This window comes from Triplophysa rosa, linkage group LG9 (assembly GCF_024868665.1).
Source record: "Triplophysa rosa linkage group LG9, Trosa_1v2, whole genome shotgun sequence".
In the NCBI taxonomy this organism is placed as follows: domain Eukaryota; kingdom Metazoa; phylum Chordata; class Actinopteri; order Cypriniformes; family Nemacheilidae; genus Triplophysa; species Triplophysa rosa.
This window is the reverse complement of record NC_079898.1, coordinates 26,359,259-26,381,647: the sequence shown is the minus strand read 5'-3', so window position 1 is coordinate 26,381,647 and position 22,389 is coordinate 26,359,259. Positions and strand designations below refer to the sequence as shown.

The window sequence follows — 22,389 nt, the reverse complement described above, 5'->3', positions numbered from 1 at the left end:
ATAAAACAAGCCCTCGATTCTCTTTCAGTCTGACCTTCTCGTGTGACGGACATCACCTTTACACGGCCAACAGTGACGGGACCGTGATCGCGTGGTGCAGACGAGACCAGCAGCGCATGAAGCTGCCCATGTTTTACTCTTTCCTCAGCAGCTACGCCGCAGGCTGATTCCCACCCCGCCATTACCCACAATCCTTCACAGGACAGATGCTCCGAGCGATCCCGCTGACCCATGAAGAGGAGAGGCCGGCATGCACAAAGCTCTGCCCGTGACACCAGTCTCCGTCCCCTTAAAAGTCATGGGAATGCACACGCATGAGCAGGCTTGCTGTTGTGCTCCTGTAACGGAGAGAATGACAGATTTCTACACATGACGGAACACTCATCCCGTATCATTTCTCAAATCTTCTTTTTGTTTGTTTGTATTGATTTGCGTTTCGTGCTGTTTGATTTGGAATGCTGCTACAGTCTGGCCCGTCCAGGCTACACGCTCGAGGGCCTGATTCTCTTTCCTTCCCTTTGTCTTGTGTCTCGCTGACCATTCAGATGCTCCTGAGAACAGAAATGCCGAACTATAAATGAGATCTTTATCACAGCAGAGCAGCTGCGCAGACCTCCGCATGCGTGATGTCATGAATGTGTGTGCATGTCACGAGTAACAGTTGAACTCCAGCTCTGTTTTAACGTGTTGCTCTGCCTATCCGCAGCACATTTCTTTATTCTCAAGTCTCCTGTTCTTGATTCATGAATGCACTTGAGACAGGTGGAGTGTGTTGAGGTGACCTCTCAGATTCATATTAGGTTATTATACGACATGTATATGCTCTTTAGTATTCTATTCTATACTGTTCTACTCTTTTCTGTTCTTGTTTGGTAATAAATGATATTGTGTTGCATGATGTGTGTCGAATAGTTTTGTCACCCATCGTCCACTAACACTAAAGGATGTTGTTGGGTGACATTCACTGAGAGAGGGAGTTTATGTTTGTGGTTTGATTTAATTTGAAGGAAAGTCTCAAAGAACGCACCTTTGAATGCAATAAAAGTCACCTGAGCAGTGTTCGTCTACATCACACAGTCTGATGTGAGTGACGTGTTAAGTGCCACCTGCTCTAAATTCAGAAGTAATGATGAAACGGAATCAGACAGAGATCCAGAGGTGATCGTTGACTTGGTGTTTGTTAATTCACAAATGTATTAATTTTCTCACAGGTTAGTCTTACGTGACTTTAGTGATGCGTTTTCTTCTCTTTCCTCCACACTACAGAGTGCATGATGCTGAATGTCAGTACAGATCCAGAAAGTCAGCACTTCAGACTTGGTTTACTAGTTAGGGAGAACTCATCTGCTGATTACAGGCCCACTGGTTATTTGGCTGTTTTGTGTCTGAATCTTCACGCTTGCATCACACGTGTATATGTCATCATTGTTGTGCACAGTAGTGTCATGCTTGAACAGATCGCATTCCTCTGAAACAGACTGTGCGTGCGTGAGTTACTGACTGCAACATTACGTGAGCGTGTAAAGAAAAGATGAGATGTGAGTGTGTTGGAGCAGAAGTTTGTTTAACGGCGGTTTGTGTTATTTCGGACTGATGTATTCACAAATGCCTGGCTGGGAGATTTATTCCCTTTTTTGTTGTTTTGTATTTAAGAAATGTAATAAAATATGTGACCTATATATATGTAATATTATTATAAATATTGAAGAAATGTTGGACCCTTCTTTCTCAGTGATGTTATGTTTATTCTAATCTGTTCTCTCTTACTAACAAGAACTTTGTTCAAGTGTGCTAGTTGTACACTTCTTTTAAAATGAAAAATAAGGATACGTTCAGTCAAGTTTCTACAGTTGATTATGCTTAAAAGTACACTTTTATAAACGGAAACTGGCTAATTTAATTCCAAATACCAACTGAAATACACTTACACTGGTATTAGTATACTTGCTTAAAGTCCCCGTGAACCGGAAGTTGCGATCGTTTTAAGGAGAAGAATAGTGGGCGTGGCTAACTGAGAATTGATTGGATGTGTAAAAACAGCTGTTGCATTGATTTTGGAATGAAACTGGCAGCTGACTGACAGTTGAAGGGGAGGAGTTAACGGATGCTCCGCCCAAGCCGTCTAATTAACCTCATTTGAGATGGGATAGTCACTACAGGGCGGAAGTGCATTTTCAGCTGAATTTTTAACAAGATTATGAGGGCACATGAATTTTAAAAAGAAAATCACCCGCATTGATCAACTATTTACTATAAACGCTTTTAATTTCACTGGGACTTTAAAATATTCTTAATAAAATGAACTTGAGGTATACTTAAGTAGACTTATTTTTGTAAGGTCCAGTCTACTCTAACATTATCATCAAACCCGTTAAACTGTTAATGTAACGTGTAGTGACTCTTGAAATCATTGCGTTGCGTCATCGGGAGAGGATGACGTAATCCGTGCTACCGGGAGACCCAGTGATGTCAAATGAAGCAGGGATCAACCATCACGGTGTAACAGTGTGTTATGTGGTGGTGGTGATGGTGATGATGATGAGGCCGTGCTAAGATTCATCTCATCACAGCAGCGGATGCTCGGTACATGCGCCCAGCGCAGCGCGTGCAGCATCCGACCGCGTTCTTAAAGGCGCAGCGATACACCTTCGTTCGTCCCCGGGCTCGTGCGTCACACCGAGGTCCCCCTCACATCTGGATAGACGCTCGTACACTGACACCGAATCGACCGATACGGCGGAACGCGGGGAAATACTCGACGTTTGACGCGTTCGGCGAATACACGGGAGCGGACGGTGACCAGCGCCTCTGTCCAGGGTGCTGCGGGGTTTTCCCTCATCCATCGCTTTCCAAATCCCCGTTTGGGTGGAGTCGAACCGTTTTTCCTGATCTACTGAAGTCTGACCACTGACAATTCAGGTGGGTGTTATTATGTATTCGTATGTGTTTCTCTGAATTACGTGCGCGAGAAAGAAACGCGCTGTTCTGTTTCATCGGAGGCTGAGGTGCTGTTGCGTAATTATGGAAACGGTTTACTGCCACATTTATTGTCATTTCCTACGATTTGGAGATGTCACGATGTGACTGTTTGCGAGTAGATAACCGTTTATTGCTGAATTAGGCTCGTCTCGAATATTTAATGCTTAACGTGTCGAATGGAAACGCGTTCGTGCTGTTGATCCCGTCCAGGGATGATGGATGGACGGATCCCTCGCGCTTCAGAATGAACGCTGAATTGGCCAGAAGCGCGTGAGAAGGAAAGATGGACGCGCTCCGTAACGCCTTCCGCGTTCTTGGGCGTTGGATTCCGACGGCTGGAAGCCTAACTGCACATTTAAACGGCGTTTGTCGACCGTTGGGGCTTCTAAAGGCCAATTCAGATATTAAAATAGGAGGTTGTGGCGCGCCCACGTTCAGTGTGTTTGCTCGAGAAGAGATCACGGTGATGTGGCCTCTTGTGGATTTATCACGACAATACTTCAACTCACCAAATACACCTGATTATAGACATTAATTGAATGTGTATGGTTACATTATAGACTGTGAAACACAGAAGCTGCAAATGACGCAAACTGGGATTCCCCCAAACGTTACTGTAGAATGACTGTATTTACTGTGTTTACTGTACTCTTCTGACATTATTGTCGTATTTAACCCCAATGATCTGTTGAGATCACTGTAATACAACATTAGAAGACAATACAAAATAATAGTAGGCCTAATTTTACATTTTAGAAATAGGTTTTGCTCTTTCATGTTGTTTTTATAATGTTATCGTGCTACAAGAAGATTAAATCATGGTGAAAATCACAGCTTTTTATATATGGATTTGTTGTAAGATTGTGTTGAGAACTTTTGACATTTAAAATCAAAGTGAACTTTTATTAGTCAAGACTAGAAAAGGGCGTTAAATACAGTATCATTCTGATCCATCACTGTAAAAAATGTTGTTGAAAAATGGCCATTAATTGAATACAAGGGTTGAAGCCTCATAATGTCATCTTAGGGAATTTCCTTTCTTTTTTTATGTAGCTTACTTCACTTAACTGTGAAACAAATATATTTTGGGCCTTTTCTACACCTGTGACAATGTGTTTACATAAATGCAATGGTTAGAGCTTCATGGTGTTTACTATTAGGTATGATTTATAGTAAGAAAATGGTCAGCTTTGCAAGTTTACCAAGAACCTAAATGAGTTAATAAAAAGACCAATTTTTTATTTACCCTCAATGAATGAGTGGTTTTAGTTTGAATTGCTTGGTTTTAATGTGACATTTTCAGGAATCAGAATCCAAATGACTTTTATTTGCCCAGTGTGCCTACAGTATATAATATACAGTACATGACATAAAAACACAAATAAAGTGTGTAAATGTCTTCTGCGTGCAGGACACAATCATGAAGGATGGAATGGCCAATAACAGCACAGCGAGCATCTCTCATGCCCGGAAGGCCGTTGAGCAGCTCAAGATGGAAGCCTGCATGGACCGGATAAAGGTGTGTAAAACAAACTCGCAATATTTCATTTCTTAATACACGTGCCAGGGATTATTGTAAAGAACTTACCGGTTTTCCATTTGTTAGACAAACGGGTAGTTCCGCCCCAAACACATGCCATTCGCACCTTGATATGCGATATAATAATGTTTTAACATAGATTGTGTCATAATGACAATAATCATGTGTCCAGATGACTTTAGCTCTCTTCAGGCTGTAGTTTGGCAGGGGTCTGATCAGATAGCTCATTTGGAAATGAAGAAATGGTTTAAACCGAGATTAAATGAGCGTTTAGAGAAGTCCAGTCGCAGCTGTGGTCATTTACTTGGAATAAAATATGGACTGAGGTACTTGAGATGTGTGTGAGATGATCCGTTCGGAGCACATAGCAAATGTTCGGCCAAAAATAGCAAACCAAAAATCTGATTTACACATGCGCTGTTGCTTTTCATTTGTACTGAGGTGCGTGAGAAGCAATGAAAGTGCACATCGAAGTAAACTCTAAGTATACTGCTAGTTTAGTCATTTTTTACTTCAACTTGTAAATATCTTAAGTGTACTTGAAGTAGATTGAGCAAGTGTAGTGAAATTGAGCTTCGGTTTTTCTGTCAGTGTAAGTCAAGTATACTTTAGTATAATTTAAAGTATATTTCTGAGAAGAACATTAAAAGTAAACTGAAATAATTGAAACAAAGTATACCAATTGCATACTTGAATACACTTTTGTGTAAGGAAGAGGAGTTACTGATGTATTGTAACATGAGCGTGTGTATGTGTGCTTGAATACATGGTTTACGAGGACACAAATCATGTGTAGAACAACGTAAACATGGCTTACGGGGACACTTCCATCATACTAATGTGTGTGTGTGTGTGTGTGTGTGTGTGTGTGATCATCTGACTGCTGCGATGCGTCTCATGTGCTCTGACCTCTCACAACAACACAACGCTTGTCATTATCTGTGTCCTGAGAAACTGGAGAGAATCAGATGAGCTGAACACTTTCATAAGCTTCAGTGATCATTATTTCCCATCATGTTAAGCTTGTTATGATGGTCTCAAACGTCAGATCAGCTCAACACAGATGTTTGTACAGATGTTGTGCTTGCTCTGGAGACAGAATTTGTGTGTTGCTAAGGTGTCCTGTGTGGTTGCTAGGGTGTTTGTGTTCCGCATCTGAGCTGTTTGAATGTGTTTCTTGTTTTCTTTTTTGGCATGTGTTTGTTTTCTGGTCCACCTCAGAGGAGTTCATCCTAAAATCTCTCTGGCCAGGCACTTATCATCCACAGAGAGTAAATCCTAAATCTGATCACTAAGGAAAGTCTTTACTCAACAAAGCACATGATCTGAGGTCACGTTCATGTTCGCGGCACAAACCACCAGAGTTATGCCTTGACTTTGAGCATGTGAAATTCCTTCGGACGGTGGTACGAAAATGGGCGGGAGCGATTCCTCCATCTTTGACATTTCTGTACCGAGAGGTCACGCTGTGACGTTTTGATCTTCTGTTGGTCTCACGCACTCACGTGATGGGAATTCGCAGGTCAGAGTTCACTGAACTTAAACTTTGTTATGCAGCGAAATGGGAAAATATCTTTAGACGGGCTCGCGTTTCCGGTCTGTCGCATTCACATGCTTATGAATGGAAGTCAACGGAGCCAAAAGTTAAGTGTGACCGCGGCATTACACTGCATGAAATGTCACGAGTTTAAAACTCACGAGTCAGATGTTTATTTAGGCTGAAATCTGTAACTTTTTCATCTGTGTTTAAAACATAATGGGCCTCATTTATGAAACGAGCGTACGACCGAAAACTGGGCGTACGATCGTTTCCACGCAAAACTTGGCATTTATCAGTATGGACGTGAGCGGTTGCTACGATCAAATCTCACGACAGGTCTCAGTTCGTGTACGCAAGTTTTGAGAGGGTGAAGGTCTGTGTACGCTTTACCCTTTTGATAACTGAAAAGGAATCATGACAAATAGAAAGATTAGGTTTTTTCTAGGGCTGTCAACGTTAACGCGTTAACGCATGCGATTAATTTTTTCAAATTAACGCGTGAAAAATATTTAACGCAATTAACGCAGCATCGGTTTGTTTTGACATTCTTTGTCTAGCGTCACATTATGTAATCACACTCTTATTCGTGTACAGGCTTTTAAACCACTTAAGCGCGATTTGAAACAGTTGCTTTGAGGCGTTCAATGAAGATAGACAGCTTCTAAACTGTGGGACGCGGCAAAACGCAACGCGAGGTCCAGTCTGGTGTGTACAGTCACGGGCTGAAGACTGCGTCGGTGAATCTCTGTCAGACAGCGCATCCGTGTTAAGTTCTCTTTCGTGCTTGAATGGATAAAACCACACAAGATTATGTCAGAAAGCCCTTTTTGTCTAGCATTTTCTTAAGCACAGACTTCAAGGTGTAAAATAAAATCTTAAATGAATGCAAAGAGTTGTGAAAATGGGAGTGCGGTGACGGTCAGATCTGCGTACTGAGACAGCTCTTAAAGGGGCCGCGTTCTGCTGTGACTCCTGTCACTAATGTTAATCAAAGAAGAAAATAAAATAAGAAATCAATGTGATTTTGTAGCTTTAATGAGAATTCTTCTGCATTTAATTTATAATTTAGCATTAAAGACTGTAAAGTGTTTGAGAACTTCCTTCAATTTCTGTATATTTCATGGTAGCTCTCAATTATATTGTTGAATGGCTATAATTAATGTTAAAATAATCAATTTAATAGAGACATCAGTTACAGTACTAATATCAAAATGTTTTCTTTCATTCATAAAATGACGCTGTTAAAGAAATTATTAAAATGTAAAAGTATATTTTAAAATATTATTGTTATGTGCGATTAATCGTGATTAATCACAGAAAATGTGTGATTAATCCGATTAATTTTTTTAATCGATTGACAGCACTAGTTTTTTCGTTTAGTATAACAAAGATTCCGATGCGGCTTCTTTTTTTCATTACATTAATAAAGTATTTTGAATTATTTCATTCTTTATTATATGATCATTTAATTGTTTGAAATTACAAGGTAACGGGCGCTTTGTTGTACAAAACTTTAAGGAAATTTTATGCTAGTTCTAAGATCATTTACGACAATTAAAATGCACAATTAAAAGTCAAACATTTTAAAAACTACAATAGGCCTAATCAATATATTGACAGTATATGCAATGGGTTAGTCTACCTATTTGCAAGATGATAGCTTCTTTGTTATATATAAACATTGCGCCCTAAAAATGATCAGTAATTTATATCTACATTCGGTTAACACATAAAGTTTTTCAAGACTGAAGTCAGATTAATTTTGTAAAGCAAAAGTCATGTAAAGCAACAACAATACTTTCAGTGTAAATTTATAATAGTGAAACACTATAATAAAATAAAATAAAATATTTGCTGTCATATTTACAAAACATAAATATCCAATAAAAAATACAAACCTCAGCTGGAGATCGGTTCACTACACCGACGCTGTTGACTGCGCGAGCGAACTCTTTCCAAAACTGTTTTTTACTTCCTTTGATTCCGCTTTCCAAGATTAAACTTTCATTTCTAAATCGGAAAAATTCCTCTTTTTGGCCAGATTACGTTTCTCCATGTCGCAAAATCTAGAGTCCCTGAATGTAAATTACGACTGATTTCAGCCACCACATTTATCAAGGTACGATCATTCGTACGATGAGATTGGCGGCGTACGAATGTTTGATGAATCACACGTAAACCCTGTCGTAAGACGATTTCTGCGCTCGTTTCTACGTTCGATTGATAAATGAGACCCAATGTGTATGAATTCGCAGTGAATAAAACGAAAAGAAACCTCCCCATCACTGCTGCAAACCACACAATTTCATAGGAATGAGGCACACCTCTTGCTGTGAGATCGTGTTGGATCCTGCAGATGTTAATAACGGACAGATCAGCGGCGGGTTTGATTGACAGATCGTCACTTCATGAATTCTTCTATGTTCATTAGTGAAACTCCATCGTCAGTGTAATTACAGGCTCACAGCAGCAGCGGTCTGGGTCTCTTCTCTCTGGAATACTGGAATAGTCCACTAGGGCTCAGCGGAAGCACGCTTACACTTTAAACTCACACCCTGTGGATCTTCACTGTCAAGTGACACATAAACTCTACATCCCATTAGAAACAAACTCAGTACTGTGGATGGTATCAGATTTTACCGTGGTATTTTGATAGACACCATGGTATTGCATAATGACCATATTTTCACATACACCCAAGTATTTCCATGATTTTTTGTACTTCCCCCACAGGAGTGAAGCGTGTGATAGGATGAGAAATGTAGTTGTTTGTGTGTTTGTTTGTGTAGCATCTGGCTGAGAGCGTCACACACACGACTGTATTTGACTCCGGTCAGCAGAACATCTGCGCCTCTCCTCAGCATCATCAGCTCTGGAACACATCAACACGTTACAACAACACACAACTATTCTTCACATTCATGCATCAGCAGAACTCTTGTTTCTGATCCGACGTGAGAAGTCACTTGACCTCGGTTAGTTTATCACAGCGTGACATAGAGTGGAATCCATCAATCTTTCTACAGTATGCACTAAAATTAAATCAAAATAGAAGGAAATCTGAAAATGTAAGATTCAGAAAATGAAGAGAATTTGTACAATGTACAACACCAATAAAATAAGGAGAAAGAAATATACGAACATGGATATACAGTGCATGTCAATATGAATATTAAATTGCATAATGATATTAAATTGACCATTTTGATTGCAGTCATTGTCAACTTTTCTATAGTTTATCGATTTCCTTTTCTATGCCAAGATTTAAAAGATTTGATAAAGTGCCCACCAGCAGAACATCATACGTTTGATGACTTGACAATAAGCCATCCTTAAACAGCGCAGGTCAAAAGTTTCATATTTAGTGTTGCTTATTTACATCATTATTTCTTTATCTGGCTTATGTCAAATTGAGAATGATGAAATCCAGCAGATGTCTACATTTGTTTGGCTATAATAATGATCTCATGCTTCACGATTCATTGAGATGAACACAGTTTGAGTCGGGAGTTTTGTAACATAAACTCTGAATTTAAAAAATGTCTTTTTATTCAAGTTCCCTGAGGGAACTTTTATGATCAGCAGGAGGTCACGAGAATAAAATCATGTGCAGAGAAAGCAGACGCAGTGGAGAATATGATGCAGGATAATAAATGTCATGTTTTGCCATTTTTATGCAGCATGACATTTGAGAAATAAAAAAAGTCCTCTGAAATAGACGAAATATGTCGCACCATTCATCCGCTGTTCCAGAGATTGTATTAAAAACACAACAAATGTAAATTCGGTCATCATTTACTGACCTTCGAGTTCCAAATGTGTATAAATGTCTTTGTTCTGATGAACAAGACTGAGATATGTGGAAGAATGTTTATTACAGATCTCAACACCCATTGACTACCATAGTATAGTATAAATTACTTTATATATTTTTTTGTTCTGTTGAACACAAAAGAAGATATTTTGAAGAATGTAGGACAGCAAACAGTTCTGGGGCACTTTTGATGACCATTTTTTTCCATCAAAATCTGTCTGGTTACAAGCATTCTTCCAAATATCTTTCTCTGCGTTCATCAGAACAAAGACATTTTATACATATTTGGAACAACTCGAAGGAGAGGAAACGATGAGTGAATTTTCATTTTTAGGGGAACTGTTTCTTTAAGTCGACTGGAGCGTAGAAACCGAATGTGGCATGTGATGAATCATTCTCCAAACTCTCTTATGTCCGTATGTTGATGTTTTCAGGTGTCCAAGGCGGCGGCGGATCTGATGGCATACTGTGACGCTCACATACGAGAGGATCCGCTCATCGTCCCCGTGCCGGCGTCAGAAAACCCCTTCAGAGAGAAGAAGTTCTTCTGCAGCATCCTCTGAGGCCGGGCCGCGTCACAGGTGGTGATTCTGTGTTCCCGGCTGCTGCCCTTGAGCTGTGTTTGAACGGCAGTCACATCTGTTGATGGATCCGATCCCTCCTGAAGGCCTGTGGGGGGGTTTGGGGTGGGCGGTCATTTAACTGGCAACCCAGTCTGAGCGTTTCACGTCTCGTTTCATAGGTTTGTTATTGCTTCGTATTTTAGAGAACAGCCTTTCTCACTGCTTACGACATGAGAGAGTTTTGTGTTTCGTTTTGCTTCTCTGAGGAATTTTGAAGAGCCGGCATTTTGATATTTAGACAATTTTATAAACCGACACTTATTTGATGCACACTACCGGTCAAACGTTCGGACACGGCTGACTTGAATCGTTTTTCATGCAGCTCAGATAATGTTTTGCGTTTTATGAATATGGTTCGGTAACCGCGATATTATTCCCATATTTCGATCATGGTTATTCTTCTGAAATGTGAAAAGCGATAAAGAACGAGTAGGCATGTTCAAATCTTCGGCTGGTAGTGTATTTCTATTTCAATTTCAATGACTTCCATTCCCATTCCAGTATGATCATATTTAGACTTTTTACTGTAAAAGCAAAGCAGAAGTGTTTGAGTTTCCAAATGACATTGTGACAAACAGACCAGGGCCCGTGTTCTTAAAGCTTCTTAGAATCCTTTATCTCAGTGAGGAGGCGGGGCCGACCCCGTTGCTGCGTATGACACAGTCTTTTGAAGACTGTGATTGGTTGGTTGCCCAACAAGGACGACATTGCTCTTTTAAGTATAGGATCTAAATATAAGCCTTAAATTGAAATTTTCTGTTTTACCGTACACATGCAGTATATATATATATATTGTTTGTGTGATCATTTTGCTTATAGAAGGTTGTGACAGACGCAAATCTCTGCTGCATCATTGCATTTTTCCAGCTGCCGAACGTGTTAATGCAATGATGACTTTCTGGCGCCATGGCATTTCTGCGCTGTTTTGGAGATGTTAGCGTGTCTCTAATAGGATCGGTCATAACATGAACCCTACACAATCTAATGTGTTGTGTCTTATTAACTCGCTGTCGTTCAATTTGATTTGATTTTTAATTTAATTTAATTATTTATTTTATTTTACGCATTTGGCAGACGCTTTTATCCAAAGCGACTTACATTGCTTTATCCTATACATAGGTATGTGCAATCCCTGGGATCGAACCCACAACCTTGCGTTGTTATAACGCAATGCTCTTACCACTGAGCTACAAAGCAGCTGTAAAAGAAAACCAAAACCAAGAAAAACACACACACACACACAAAAAAACTAAACAATAAAAAATCTGATAAACCGTAAACGTAATATGGAAATTGTCATGCACATTTCTTCTCATCTTTTCTTTAATTTTAGAGGGAAACGCCCCCGCATTTCTACGAGTTTTCGTAGGAGCAACTCTTTGCACTTAGATTTTTCATGAATACAGGCCCAGGTTTTGATTCCTCGTGGAAAAATAAGGGCGTCCATTTTTGAAGCATGTGAACTCACTATTTGTAATACTAGACTTGTTATACCCCTGTCGATCTGAGAGCCAGTGCAAATTGAGTTTGATGTTTTTATTGAAAGATGGCTCTCTCTCTATGATGCTGTCAGAATTCAGTTCTGGAGGTGTTGTGTTGTGCATCTGGTGCTGAATGACGGTCGGATTGTACAGATGTGTTTAATCGGATGCCCCATCTGGCACATAGACTCCAGCGAGACGCACGCAACCGGAAGAACTAACTCCATTACCCAGTTCATTTCAAATCACCACAGTTATATGCTGATTATAACACATTTTGTTTATCACAAAGTTATTTGGAAGCTTCCCACAATGCAATAGGATGATTTTATTGTCTCAATCACCTTGCTCCTAATGATAATGATTTATTTCACCATCTCTGAAGGGCCTTACACGACTGGGCATGTTTATGATAGATCTTCAGTTGTTTTTTGCCTGTCCTGATATAAACAGCAAAGCCTTTGACTGAAATGCCAAACGGAGAGGTTGCATGTTTACCTGTTGTGTGTGTGTGTGTGTGTGTGTGTGTGTGTGTGTGTGTGTGTGTGTTCTCTATGAGAGATTGTGTGTGAATATCGAGAGGTCATTTTTGAGTGCCAAGTACTGTGACGATTGCGTGTCCTCTACACTGTTATTTCACAGGCTTTTTCCTATTTAAAACAAAAAAGCACAATGTCAGATGTTTTCTTTATATTACTGTAATTTTAGTCTAGGCTTTATGGATTTATACGAATCAAAGTGTTATTATATTAATGCACAGCTCCTGATGAGGTGTTGACTCTGTATTCTGTATTAAAGCCCCTTTAAAGTGAACACGGGTGGATGAAGGACAACGGTCATGTTTTGTCGTCCAGGTTTGTGGCAGCAACTTGCAAACATCTGTATATCAAGTTAAAAGCGTGCAGACGTAAATGCTATCTTTGCATGAGACAGCATTTAAGTTAAGAATGTGGACTGGTTATTTCACGAATGATGGATTAAAGGTGACATACTTTCATGAGTATAATGCACCATGTGTTACTTGAGAGTGATGGTTTGTTGAAGGTTGTGAAGGTGGTTGTGCAAGTGTGTTTGCTAATACACCGAAAGAACGGAGCCCCAATCATTTCTACAAAAGTACAAATCAATTACAAAATGTAAACTGTCTTTAAAATGATTACTACTGCTGTTATCTAAACAAACATAACTTGCATGGACTGAATACCTATTAGAACTTTGAGATACACTGTTAGTGAATCAATGCCTAAATGTTTGGATTTGTTGGTGCTTTTCTGCACTGTTCTCTTTTAGAAGTCTGAATGTGTAGCTCTGTGCAGTTGTACAAATTAATAAACATTTGAAAACTGTCTGCTTTCATTAGTTTACCTGTATTCTAAGAATAACGTTTGCTTCATTTAAATGTGTTTTTACATTAAAGTAGAATGTAGGTGAAAGATTTTTCTTAAATACGTGCATCCTTTAAATGGTCTATAAAAGGTCTGAAATAAATAAATATAAAATCTGTTTATTATTAACTATATATTGCGCCACCGGCACAGTGTGTTTCTGTGGTCAAAAGAGACACCTAGTGGCGCAGTGGAGTATTGCAACCATTACATTTTTACGTTTTAAAAGTTATGCAAGACAAATTCATGAACGTAACTTGATTTGTGTTGTTTTGTTTTGATACAAAACGTATAGTTATCAACAATTAACCTTCCGTAATCACCGTGGCAACAAAAACGCAATCCCAAACTCTACGTTCGTTGAGGAAAAAAAGAATACATTTCCCACAATGCAGGGGCTGACAGCTGCGTTGTGATTGGCTGTCTGAGTTTGTCGTCATCAGCATGCAGTGAGACATGACGCGGACGCGACCCGAACGCTCGTCAGACGCGAGTCCTGCTGCGCGTCTGTTCGGTTGTGTGCGCGACCCGTTAACCGGCACCGGCTGGATCCCGCCGCGCGTCCATGCGCGGTGTAGCGGCGGCGCTGCTCGCGTGTGTGGTCGCGGTGCTCGTGCACTGGAGCGGCTGGACGGACAGAAGTTTCCGGTCTGCAGGTAACGCGCAGCTGTTTAATATTACACTTATTCACGACATTCTGAGCCGCGCACGGGGTGTTAGAGAATATGGTGTGACATTTACACTATTATGTTCAAAAAATAGAAAACATTAAATGTTCATTGCTTATGAAACAGTTATTTATCAAGTGTTCATTTATCAATATTAAGGCTCGATGGTGACAGATCTGTAATGTTCGAGTTCATGACATTGATACTTAAGTATTATGTGTTTATAGACATGCTTTATGATCGTTATGATTGATGTTTCTGTTATACGTGTTACTGATAGACACCCAGAAGTCTGTGTATGAAGTGTTGGTGGGAGTTTTATCAGCTCGGCATCACTATGACCTCAGACAGGCCATACGAGACACATGGCTGGGATATGTTCAAACTCATCCAGTGTTCCAGAATCGGTCTGTATCACAAACGTCAATCATTTATTTAGATATCTGCTTCATTAAAGCCATTTCAGTTTAGACACACATTGATTCACACAAGCTTGTATTGTTGAATTACACATCGACCGGTTGATCTAAGCTTCTCTTTCTATCCAACCAACCACATAAAGAATCTTGTAAATATGCCTCCTGAATCATTTGAAAGGCGCCTCAGGCAAATGCTCATTAAAATTATGGTGCGAGAGCAAAACTTTTCCACTTATTGATTTTGCATATTTTTGTTATGAATGATTAATGTATGTGGGAAGCACATTGGATATCTGAAGGGTACATATAGAACAAAACAATAAATGAACTGTTTGTTTTTTAATGCTTAGAGAGAAGATGAATAATGGAAATGCACACGTTTTTTATGATATGCATTATAACTGGATGTCATGAAAGTAAAAAAAGTGTATGAAAGAAGTCCCCGTTGAACCAGAAGTTGCGATCGTTTTTATTTTTATTTCAAAGGAGAAAATGAGTGGGCGTGGCTTGCGTTTTTCACTGCGAATTGATTGGATGCGTAAAAACAGCTGTTGCATTGATTTTGAAATGAAACTGGCAGCAGACTGACAGTTGAAGGGGAGGAGTTAACGGATGCTCCGCCCACGCCGTCTAATTTACGTCATTTCAGGACGGAAGTGCATTTTCAGATTTTAACTGAAGATTATGAGGGCGCATGCATTTTAAAAAGAGAATGACCCACAATGATAAGCTGTTTACTATAAACGCTGCAATATTTCATGAAAAAATAAGAATTGTCATTTTTTATTTCACTGGGACTTTAAGTAGTGATAATGATATCTATCACAGTTATCTTTGCTGGAAATTCAACAAAAGTGGTTCATTATACTTCATTAATATGTAACTATGAGGCGATGCGCAGTAAATGAAATGCTTCACAAATGAAATGTACCTCATCTTTGTTGTTTGTGGAACAATGGAAACATAAATCAAAATGAATTATTTATAACAGACGAATCATACATTTGGCATGCGTGTATAAGCAGCTTTCTAGAACAGAAGCTGTTTAAGGTGTGTGTTGTTTTAAAGGGTGATGGTGAGATTCATCATCGGTGAATATGGCTGTTCGGTACCGGAGGAAGATCGTGAAGATCCGTATTCCTGCACGCTTCTCAACCTCACGGAGACCCAGGGTACAAACGCTCTCATTACATCCAAATATCGCTCGTGTCTCTCAGTTTCGTGAAGAAAATTTTTCAACTTGAGCACATTTTTAAAAGTGACGAGGTGCAGTTTTAGGTCTTCTTCCGTCCCTCGGGCACTGTACTGTGTGTTTTCCTCCATGTGCTCTGAAATGATAACTTTGGATTCTTTTCTAAACAGCAGATTTCTCTGCTACATCGTGTTCTAATGTTTCGTATGTCTCACAAATGTGTCGCTGTAATTTTTCTGTTTTTTGTTTACTTTTCTAAGGGGAGCATGATGCTTATGATCTTTTTACTGCTCACAAACATCTGCATCATCTTTCATTGACTTTTGTCTCAATGATGAACAATCGTCCTGTTTTCCTCTGATTGACTGCGTTCTCCCAGTGATTCTTGTTTTAACTCGATTGAGCTGTGTGTTGTCAGACTCCGGTCAAGAGATGGCTATACTGAGCGTGCCCGGGGACTCTGCGCTGGTGCTGTCTGATGTGTCTGCGCTCAGTCTGGACTTTAAAGTCCTTCATCCTGTGGTCATCACTCAGCTCGGTGTCTTTCTCAACGCTCCACAGCAGGACATCAGGGGCAATGTGACTGTACGACTCTTTCAGGTGGATCAAGAGGTAAAACCACAATCTCACCGCAGCGTACCTGTAACATCTGAACACGTGATGATTGTGTAACGACACCTGAAACGCTCGTCTGTCATGATCCTGTCCTTCTTGTCTGGAGTTCTCTAGTTCTGTGGACAGGGTCGTGACCGTACCAGGTGTCCTGTGCTTGTTGTGTTACGTGTGGAAACACGTGGCCTTTGTTGTGACTTTGCGCCACGTGTTCTCCTGTCGCGTGCCTTGGCCCCGCCCCCTTGTTTCCGCGTCATCGTCCCATTAGTGTTGGTTTCCCCTCACCTGCCCCTTGTTAACTTCCCTCGTTAGTGTTCCCTACTTAAAGCCCGTGTACTCTCTGTCCCGCGCTGGTTCGTCATACCATGTTCATGTGCTAATTATCTTGTTCCTGCTTTGCCGTGTTTGTGGATTTACCATTTGTGTTATTTTGGGACTTTATTTTGGAACAAAGTGTTCGCTTTGAGTTCCCGTTTTGTTTAGTTTTGCCCCCGTTGTGAGTTTTTGTTTCTTAAAGGTGGTTTTGTTCACTTCGGCTGTCTGCGTCTGGGTTCTTCTGCCATAATCATGACACTCATCTGTGACACTGACGTTTTCTGCTTTGTTTTTCAATCTCACCACACGGTAAAGCAGAATATTTTGGTTTATCTTCTGAATGGTTTAAAAGCGATTACACCACACGCGTCCTGAATAGAACATTTATATCTGGTGTTACAACATCTCTTGAGAGATTGCAGCGGCACTTTCTGAAGTCATTTAATTTGTTTCTTCCACAAGAGAATCTTCAAATATCCTGTGTTCTTTTTCATCATCTCTGCTAGTCATTACTCGTGTCTTTGACGGGGAAGTGGAGACGTTACCGCACGACGTTTTGTTCATTCCGACAGCGCAAATTCAATAAAGTCTTCAAGTCTGTCCGTTTTTGAGGGTTTAGTTTCTCTGATCTCACGTTGGACGTGCAGAGGTTCAAATCACAGCTGAATATCCGGATATGAATTCTGTTTTGTTTAGATGTGTGTCAATCAGAAAACATGTTTACATATACATGCGTCACAACACACCTGTTATATCCTCACGCCTTTAATGACACGTGCCTTAACAAAACATTTCATTCTCCTCAGGAGGCCATCGTGACGGCTCGCTTCAGCACCGTCAGTCCTGGCACTCGTGTGGGCAGCATCTTCTATAAACCTGTTGAGCAGTTCATTTTACCCAAGGTGACGCATTCAACAGAAACCACTGACATTAACGTCGAAGTGCTTTTGAAACGCGTACAGCTCATCACATGACCTTCAGATGTGATGTTGTGGTCATGAGCAGCTGCTGTAGTTTCACTCGTGTCGTGATGTGATGTGTGAGCGCAGGGTTTTGAGGGAACTCTTCTCTGGCAGTGTCAGGACTCGTGCGGTCTGATGTCTGTCAACACATCCACGGTTCATCTCATTACAGGCGGAGGGGTTCTCAAGTTTGGATCTGTGAGAAAAAAACGTTATCTTCGGTTTGGCTAACATTGTAGAATTTAAAGAGAACGTGTCATTTCTGCATCTAAAGTGTACTTTAGGATTTTACTGTAGTAGTATATTATAGAAATGACTACACTTGAATGTATATTCTAGTATTCTGTAGAATCGATCAACTCTAGTAAATACTGTAGTATACTTAAATATTTACTGTGGTTAGGGTGAACACTATGTTTGTTTTCTGCAGTTTACTACTATTTCACAATATCGTTTGTACTTTTAGCACAAAGGGAGCGGTTGAGTGAGTTTCTGGTGTTTTTCTCCAGGTAGAAGCGGGTACGCTGCCTCACAGGACTGCTGTGGGTTTCCCGGGTTTAGCTGGAGGATTCATGTTTTCAGTTTACGGTGAGTCGGTTTTTGACTTCAGCATTGTAATGTAAGAGCTCACCTTCCTCTCATCAGCAACCAGCAGCTTTACTCGTGATGAAATAGAAATGACCTTTGTTTTTTCAGCTCGTTATAAAATGGACAACATTCAAGGTTTAATTGATCCTTCTGTGTGTAAATGAATAAAAGCTGAATATGTCTGACACTGAACGATCGAGCTAAATAAAACTGACCTTCAGAGAGACCTTCTTGAAGCAGAAAAATATTCTAGTATTTTACGTGCTGCAAAACATCATTACACCCCTATTAAAAGTGAATGTTAATGTATTAAGTAAATGTCTCTCTCTCTGTCTGTCTGTCTGTCAGACGTGCAGGCGTTGTCAGAGCGGTTGCGTGGGCGAGCGGGACGGCAGCACATGCGGTCAGTTGAGTTGAGAGAGGAGGATGAGGCTCTGCGTCAGGAGAGCATCACATACGGTGATGTGGTGTTTGTGGATGTTGTGGACACGTACAGGAATGTGCCTTTAAAACTGCTGCAGTTTTACAAATGGTTAGTGCTTTACCCCATCACCACCTAAACCTCTTCTCCAGTTATTTATATCCAGACCGGTGAAAACCTGGACTGAAGATAGCACAACACATGGGATCGTACCGCCTCGATTCATTGCCTGCATCAAATCATTTGATTCCATTTAGGGATGCACGATAAATTATCGGCCATATCGCTATCGACCTATAAATGGTCATTTTTAATGTCGTGATCATTCATTTACTGATATCAGCAAAACATTGTTGATGCAGATACAGTATTTATTGAATGTGTAAATTATAGGACCAAAAGCATTTTAATAATAATTCGTTACATTTATATAGCGCTTTAATGGGCCTGTTAGACTTGTGGCTATTAAGAACATTTTTTTGGAATGCTCTGCAGAACATTTATCATTTGTTTATTAAATAAAAATATATCAGAAAAGTTTGAAGGTTAAAGAATCTTTAACTAGTGTAAAGTGATTTTCAGGGGAGAAAAGAGAACTAATGTTTCTGCAGGGAATGTTTTCAAATAAATGCAGTTTTGCCTTTTGTTTCAGTCTTAGGGAATTTTTATTAATGTTTAGGTACTATACATCGGCCATATATCGTTTATCGGCTTCCAATGTTACAGAATTATCGGTTATCGGTTATAAGTCATAGTTTGGGTCCAAACATCAATTGTCCAAGTGTTTAACGTCCTGCAGTATTCTGTTATTAGTTTAGGGTCTTATATAATCCTTTTTATTGACTATATGGGTGTCCCTGGTCTTTGTTGTGTTTACATTTATTCATTTCAAAGACATTCTTATCCAAAGCTAATGAGAGCATTTTATCCAAAGAGCCAATGATTCTAGATGATATAATGATGATGGAGTTAAAACTAGAAAGATCTCCTCTTGCTAAATGTTTTTGAATAAACTGGTGAATTGTCTGTACGCGCAGGTCGGTGGGAAACGCTGACTTCAGACTGCTGCTGAAGACGGATGATGACTGCTACATCGACATCGACGCCGTCCTGCTGAAAACTGACCACAGACGACTGACAGAGAGAAGTCTGTGGTGGGGAAAGTGAGTGACATGTTTCACTCCGTGTGATGTAGACCTGCTGTTTCGTCTCATATGTGGAATTGCGTCGGTGTCAGTTTAAATCAAGGTTAAGACACAAGGGTGAACAGATACCCTGTAATAGAAATCATATCGTGTGAAGTTTTGTTTTGAATGGACTTTATGTTTGAATCATTGACACACACGATTGTTTGTATTCAAGCCATGCAGAATATTCTTACGATGTCTGTTGTAAGTTCAACACAAACATAAATGCATCGTTGTCATTCGCTCAGATCTTTTGAATCGTTAGTTGTGCATCAGTTCAGTTATCAGTTGTTGAATGACGCTGTGTTCCTCTCAGTTTCAGGCAGAATTGGGCCGTTGATCGTGTGGGGAAATGGCAGGAGCTGGAGTACTCGAGTCCTGCATACCCAGCGTTCGCCTGTGGCTCTGGATATGTGGTGTCTAGAGATCTGGTGGACTGGTTGGCCAAAAACGCCGAACATCTGAAAGCTTACCAGGTGCTGTCTTTACTCTCATGTCTTATACGCAAACACACGATACAGAACAAAAGATGAACATTGTTTTGTTTATTTCAGAGAGTGAAGGTTTGGAGACGTTTCTTATCACCGTTAATTTACGACTTCACTATGTTTGTTTTGATTTTAAAAAGTCAACAAGTGTCCAGCATACATGGGAACTGCTTCAAACTGTTTCAAGTATCCCAGCATGCACCTCATGTTTTTTACACATTCGACTGCTCCAGACACAACGACATGTCCACAGTCAACATTTCAGTCGCTGTCATCACTTATTTCCAAAATGCCACAACATTGTGTATGTGATTCGTACATGCATATAACTGCGCTATGGTTTGGACAGCCCAATGTCAAAACTCAATGTGTGTGTTCACAGGGGGAGGATGTGAGTATGGGCATTTGGATGTCCGCCATCGGGCCCCGCAAATATCAGGTGAATAAAACTGGTTCATATACAGCGTCTAATAAAAGTGTTTTTTACAAGCCTCACAATTGTGTGATTGAATGAGAACTGTTTTAATTTGATATACATTTCTATGTAATACAGTGACATTCAGACATTGTTAGTCTCTGTAAATGATCAGTTTATGGGTCAGGACACACATTGCGTGAGATGACCGTGTTGTCTGTCTGTCTGTCCGCAGGACTCGGGATGGTTGTGTGAGAAGGAATGTTATGTTGATATGTTATCATCTCCACAACGCTCCGCTGAAGAACTGCACTCGCTCTGGGACAGGAAGAGGAAGTGCGGGGACCCCTGCGGCTGTGCCTGGGATAAGCGCTGACGGGACACGTCTCGCCCGTCTCACTGCTGCATGTTTCACCAGAAGCACTTTTGTGTCGAGTCAGATGTCTGGTCTGGACCACTGATCTGTTCGTTTGCTCTTTTTGTGAAATCCAGTGCGTTTGAGAAGCTTGTGCTTTCAGGCGGGATCGTTTCATCACAAGTGAACACTAGTCAACACAAGACACTAATAAAGTTCATAAACCTTGTCTTCCCATTCTTTCTAGATCCATCACACAAAACAGGGGTTTGCAATATATATATATATATATATATATATATATATATATCAAGAAACTTTCTAGAAATAATTCATGCCTCTCTTTTTCTCAGTAAACCTGTTATTGTGATATTCCTTGACCCATCGATGAACTGAAAACCCATGTTTAAGAAATGTGGGTGCATCAGATCTATCTATCGACTGTTAGATAAGAGTCCACAAGAGTCTCCGGCAGACTAAAACCTCTCTTCTCTCTCTCTCTGCTGGTTATTTTTGGTGCTTTAAATGAACTATTTTCATCGACACAATCCTGCACTCCAGCATCTGCAGTCAAAACGAAACAATCCATCATTCATTCTCAATTTACGGTTTTAAATGTTGCTTATGTCTGTATTTTACTTCAACCCATCAAAATAAGTTAAGCATTTTAAACTCAAACACAACATTCTAAATAAGCTGAAACGAGCCAATTTGTTTGTATTTTAAAACTTAAAGCGGCAAAAAGATAATGTACAGCGTAGAGATTCATCATCTGCACGTGAAGCGATCTCAAATCAATCAGAGTAAATACGGCCGTAATCAAAGATGAAATACCGCGAGAACCGACGAGATTTGAAGTTAACGGCCGTTGCCTCGTCTCAATTTACCGCTTCAGTTTCGCTCAAAATAGTAGGCTAATCGTTTTAGCTGTCACAAACGTTCGTTTCGTAGACATTTGTTAACCCACTGGAGTCATTTGGATTATTTTAACGATGGATATATGTGACCCTGGACAACAAAACCAGTCTTATGGGTCAATTTTTCAAAATCGATATTTTTACATAATCTGAAAGCGGAATAAATAAACTTGCTATAGATATATGAGTTGTTAAAATAGGACAATATCTGTCTGAGATACAACCGTTTAAATCTCTGGAATATGAGAGCGCAAAATATCTAAATATTGAGAAAATTGCCTTTGAAGTTGTTAATCAGAGGCACTGTGGCAGGCCATCCACTCACAAAAATAAAGTTTTTATATATTTAAGGTAGGAAATTTACAAAATATCTTCATGGAACATGATCTTAATATCCTAATGATTTTTGGCATAAAAGGAAAATCTATAATTTTGACCCACACAATGTATTTTTGTCTTTTACTAAAATTTTTCCCGTGCTACTTAAG

General features: G+C 40.0%; 3 protein-coding genes across 7 annotated transcripts in view; all 3 read left to right on the top strand.

Annotated features, from left to right (window-relative positions):
- Nucleotides 1–1,679, top strand: part of lyst (lysosomal trafficking regulator) — a 50,257-nt gene extending 48,578 nt beyond the window's left edge. For all 4 annotated transcript variants that reach the window (XM_057342837.1, XM_057342838.1, XM_057342839.1 and 1 more), the window contains one exon: nucleotides 29–1,679. In XM_057342837.1, the coding sequence (XP_057198820.1) occupies nucleotides 29–167 (139 nt within the window). In that variant the 3' untranslated portion in view covers nucleotides 168–1,679. The remainder of the gene's footprint in view (nucleotides 1–28) is intronic.
- Nucleotides 1,680–2,445: 766 nt separating this feature from the next.
- Nucleotides 2,446–13,338, top strand: LOC130559639 (guanine nucleotide-binding protein G(I)/G(S)/G(O) subunit gamma-4). Its single transcript, XM_057342841.1, has 3 exons — nucleotides 2,446–2,919; nucleotides 4,391–4,498; nucleotides 10,308–13,338. The coding sequence occupies exons 2-3, from the start codon at nucleotides 4,400–4,402 to the stop codon at nucleotides 10,434–10,436; spliced, it is 228 nt and encodes a 75-aa protein (XP_057198824.1). The 5' UTR covers nucleotides 2,446–2,919; nucleotides 4,391–4,399; the 3' UTR covers nucleotides 10,437–13,338.
- Nucleotides 13,339–13,793: 455 nt separating this feature from the next.
- Nucleotides 13,794–21,233, top strand: b3galnt2 (beta-1,3-N-acetylgalactosaminyltransferase 2). 2 transcript variants are annotated; one of them, XM_057342021.1, is made up of 12 exons: nucleotides 13,795–14,018; nucleotides 14,311–14,437; nucleotides 15,518–15,621; nucleotides 16,060–16,253; nucleotides 17,375–17,470; nucleotides 17,618–17,728; nucleotides 18,040–18,118; nucleotides 18,467–18,650; nucleotides 19,577–19,702; nucleotides 20,043–20,202; nucleotides 20,597–20,653; nucleotides 20,865–21,233. In XM_057342021.1, the coding sequence occupies exons 1-12, from the start codon at nucleotides 13,928–13,930 to the stop codon at nucleotides 21,003–21,005; spliced, it is 1,470 nt and encodes a 489-aa protein (XP_057198004.1). In that variant the 5' UTR covers nucleotides 13,795–13,927; the 3' UTR covers nucleotides 21,006–21,233. The 2 variants fall into 2 exon arrangements, with proteins under 2 accessions (XP_057198005.1, XP_057198004.1); XM_057342022.1 differs by lacking the exon at nucleotides 17,618–17,728 and having other exon boundaries at nucleotides 13,794–14,018.
- The last annotated feature ends 1,156 nt before the right edge of the window (nucleotides 21,234–22,389 follow it).

Coding starts and splice junctions, on each gene's coding strand:
- LOC130559639 (XM_057342841.1), top strand. CDS start 4,400: ATGAAGGATGGAATGGCCAATAACAGCACAGCGAGCATCTCTCATGCC. Junction 4,499..10,307: donor CCTGCATGGACCGGATAAAG/GTGTGTAAAACA, acceptor TGATGTTTTCAG/GTGTCCAAGGCGGCGGCGGA.
- b3galnt2 (XM_057342021.1), top strand. CDS start 13,928: ATGCGCGGTGTAGCGGCGGCGCTGCTCGCGTGTGTGGTCGCGGTGCTC. Junction 14,019..14,310: donor CAGAAGTTTCCGGTCTGCAG/GTAACGCGCAGC, acceptor TGTTACTGATAG/ACACCCAGAAGTCTGTGTAT. Junction 20,654..20,864: donor TCGGGCCCCGCAAATATCAG/GTGAATAAAACT, acceptor GTCTGTCCGCAG/GACTCGGGATGGTTGTGTGA.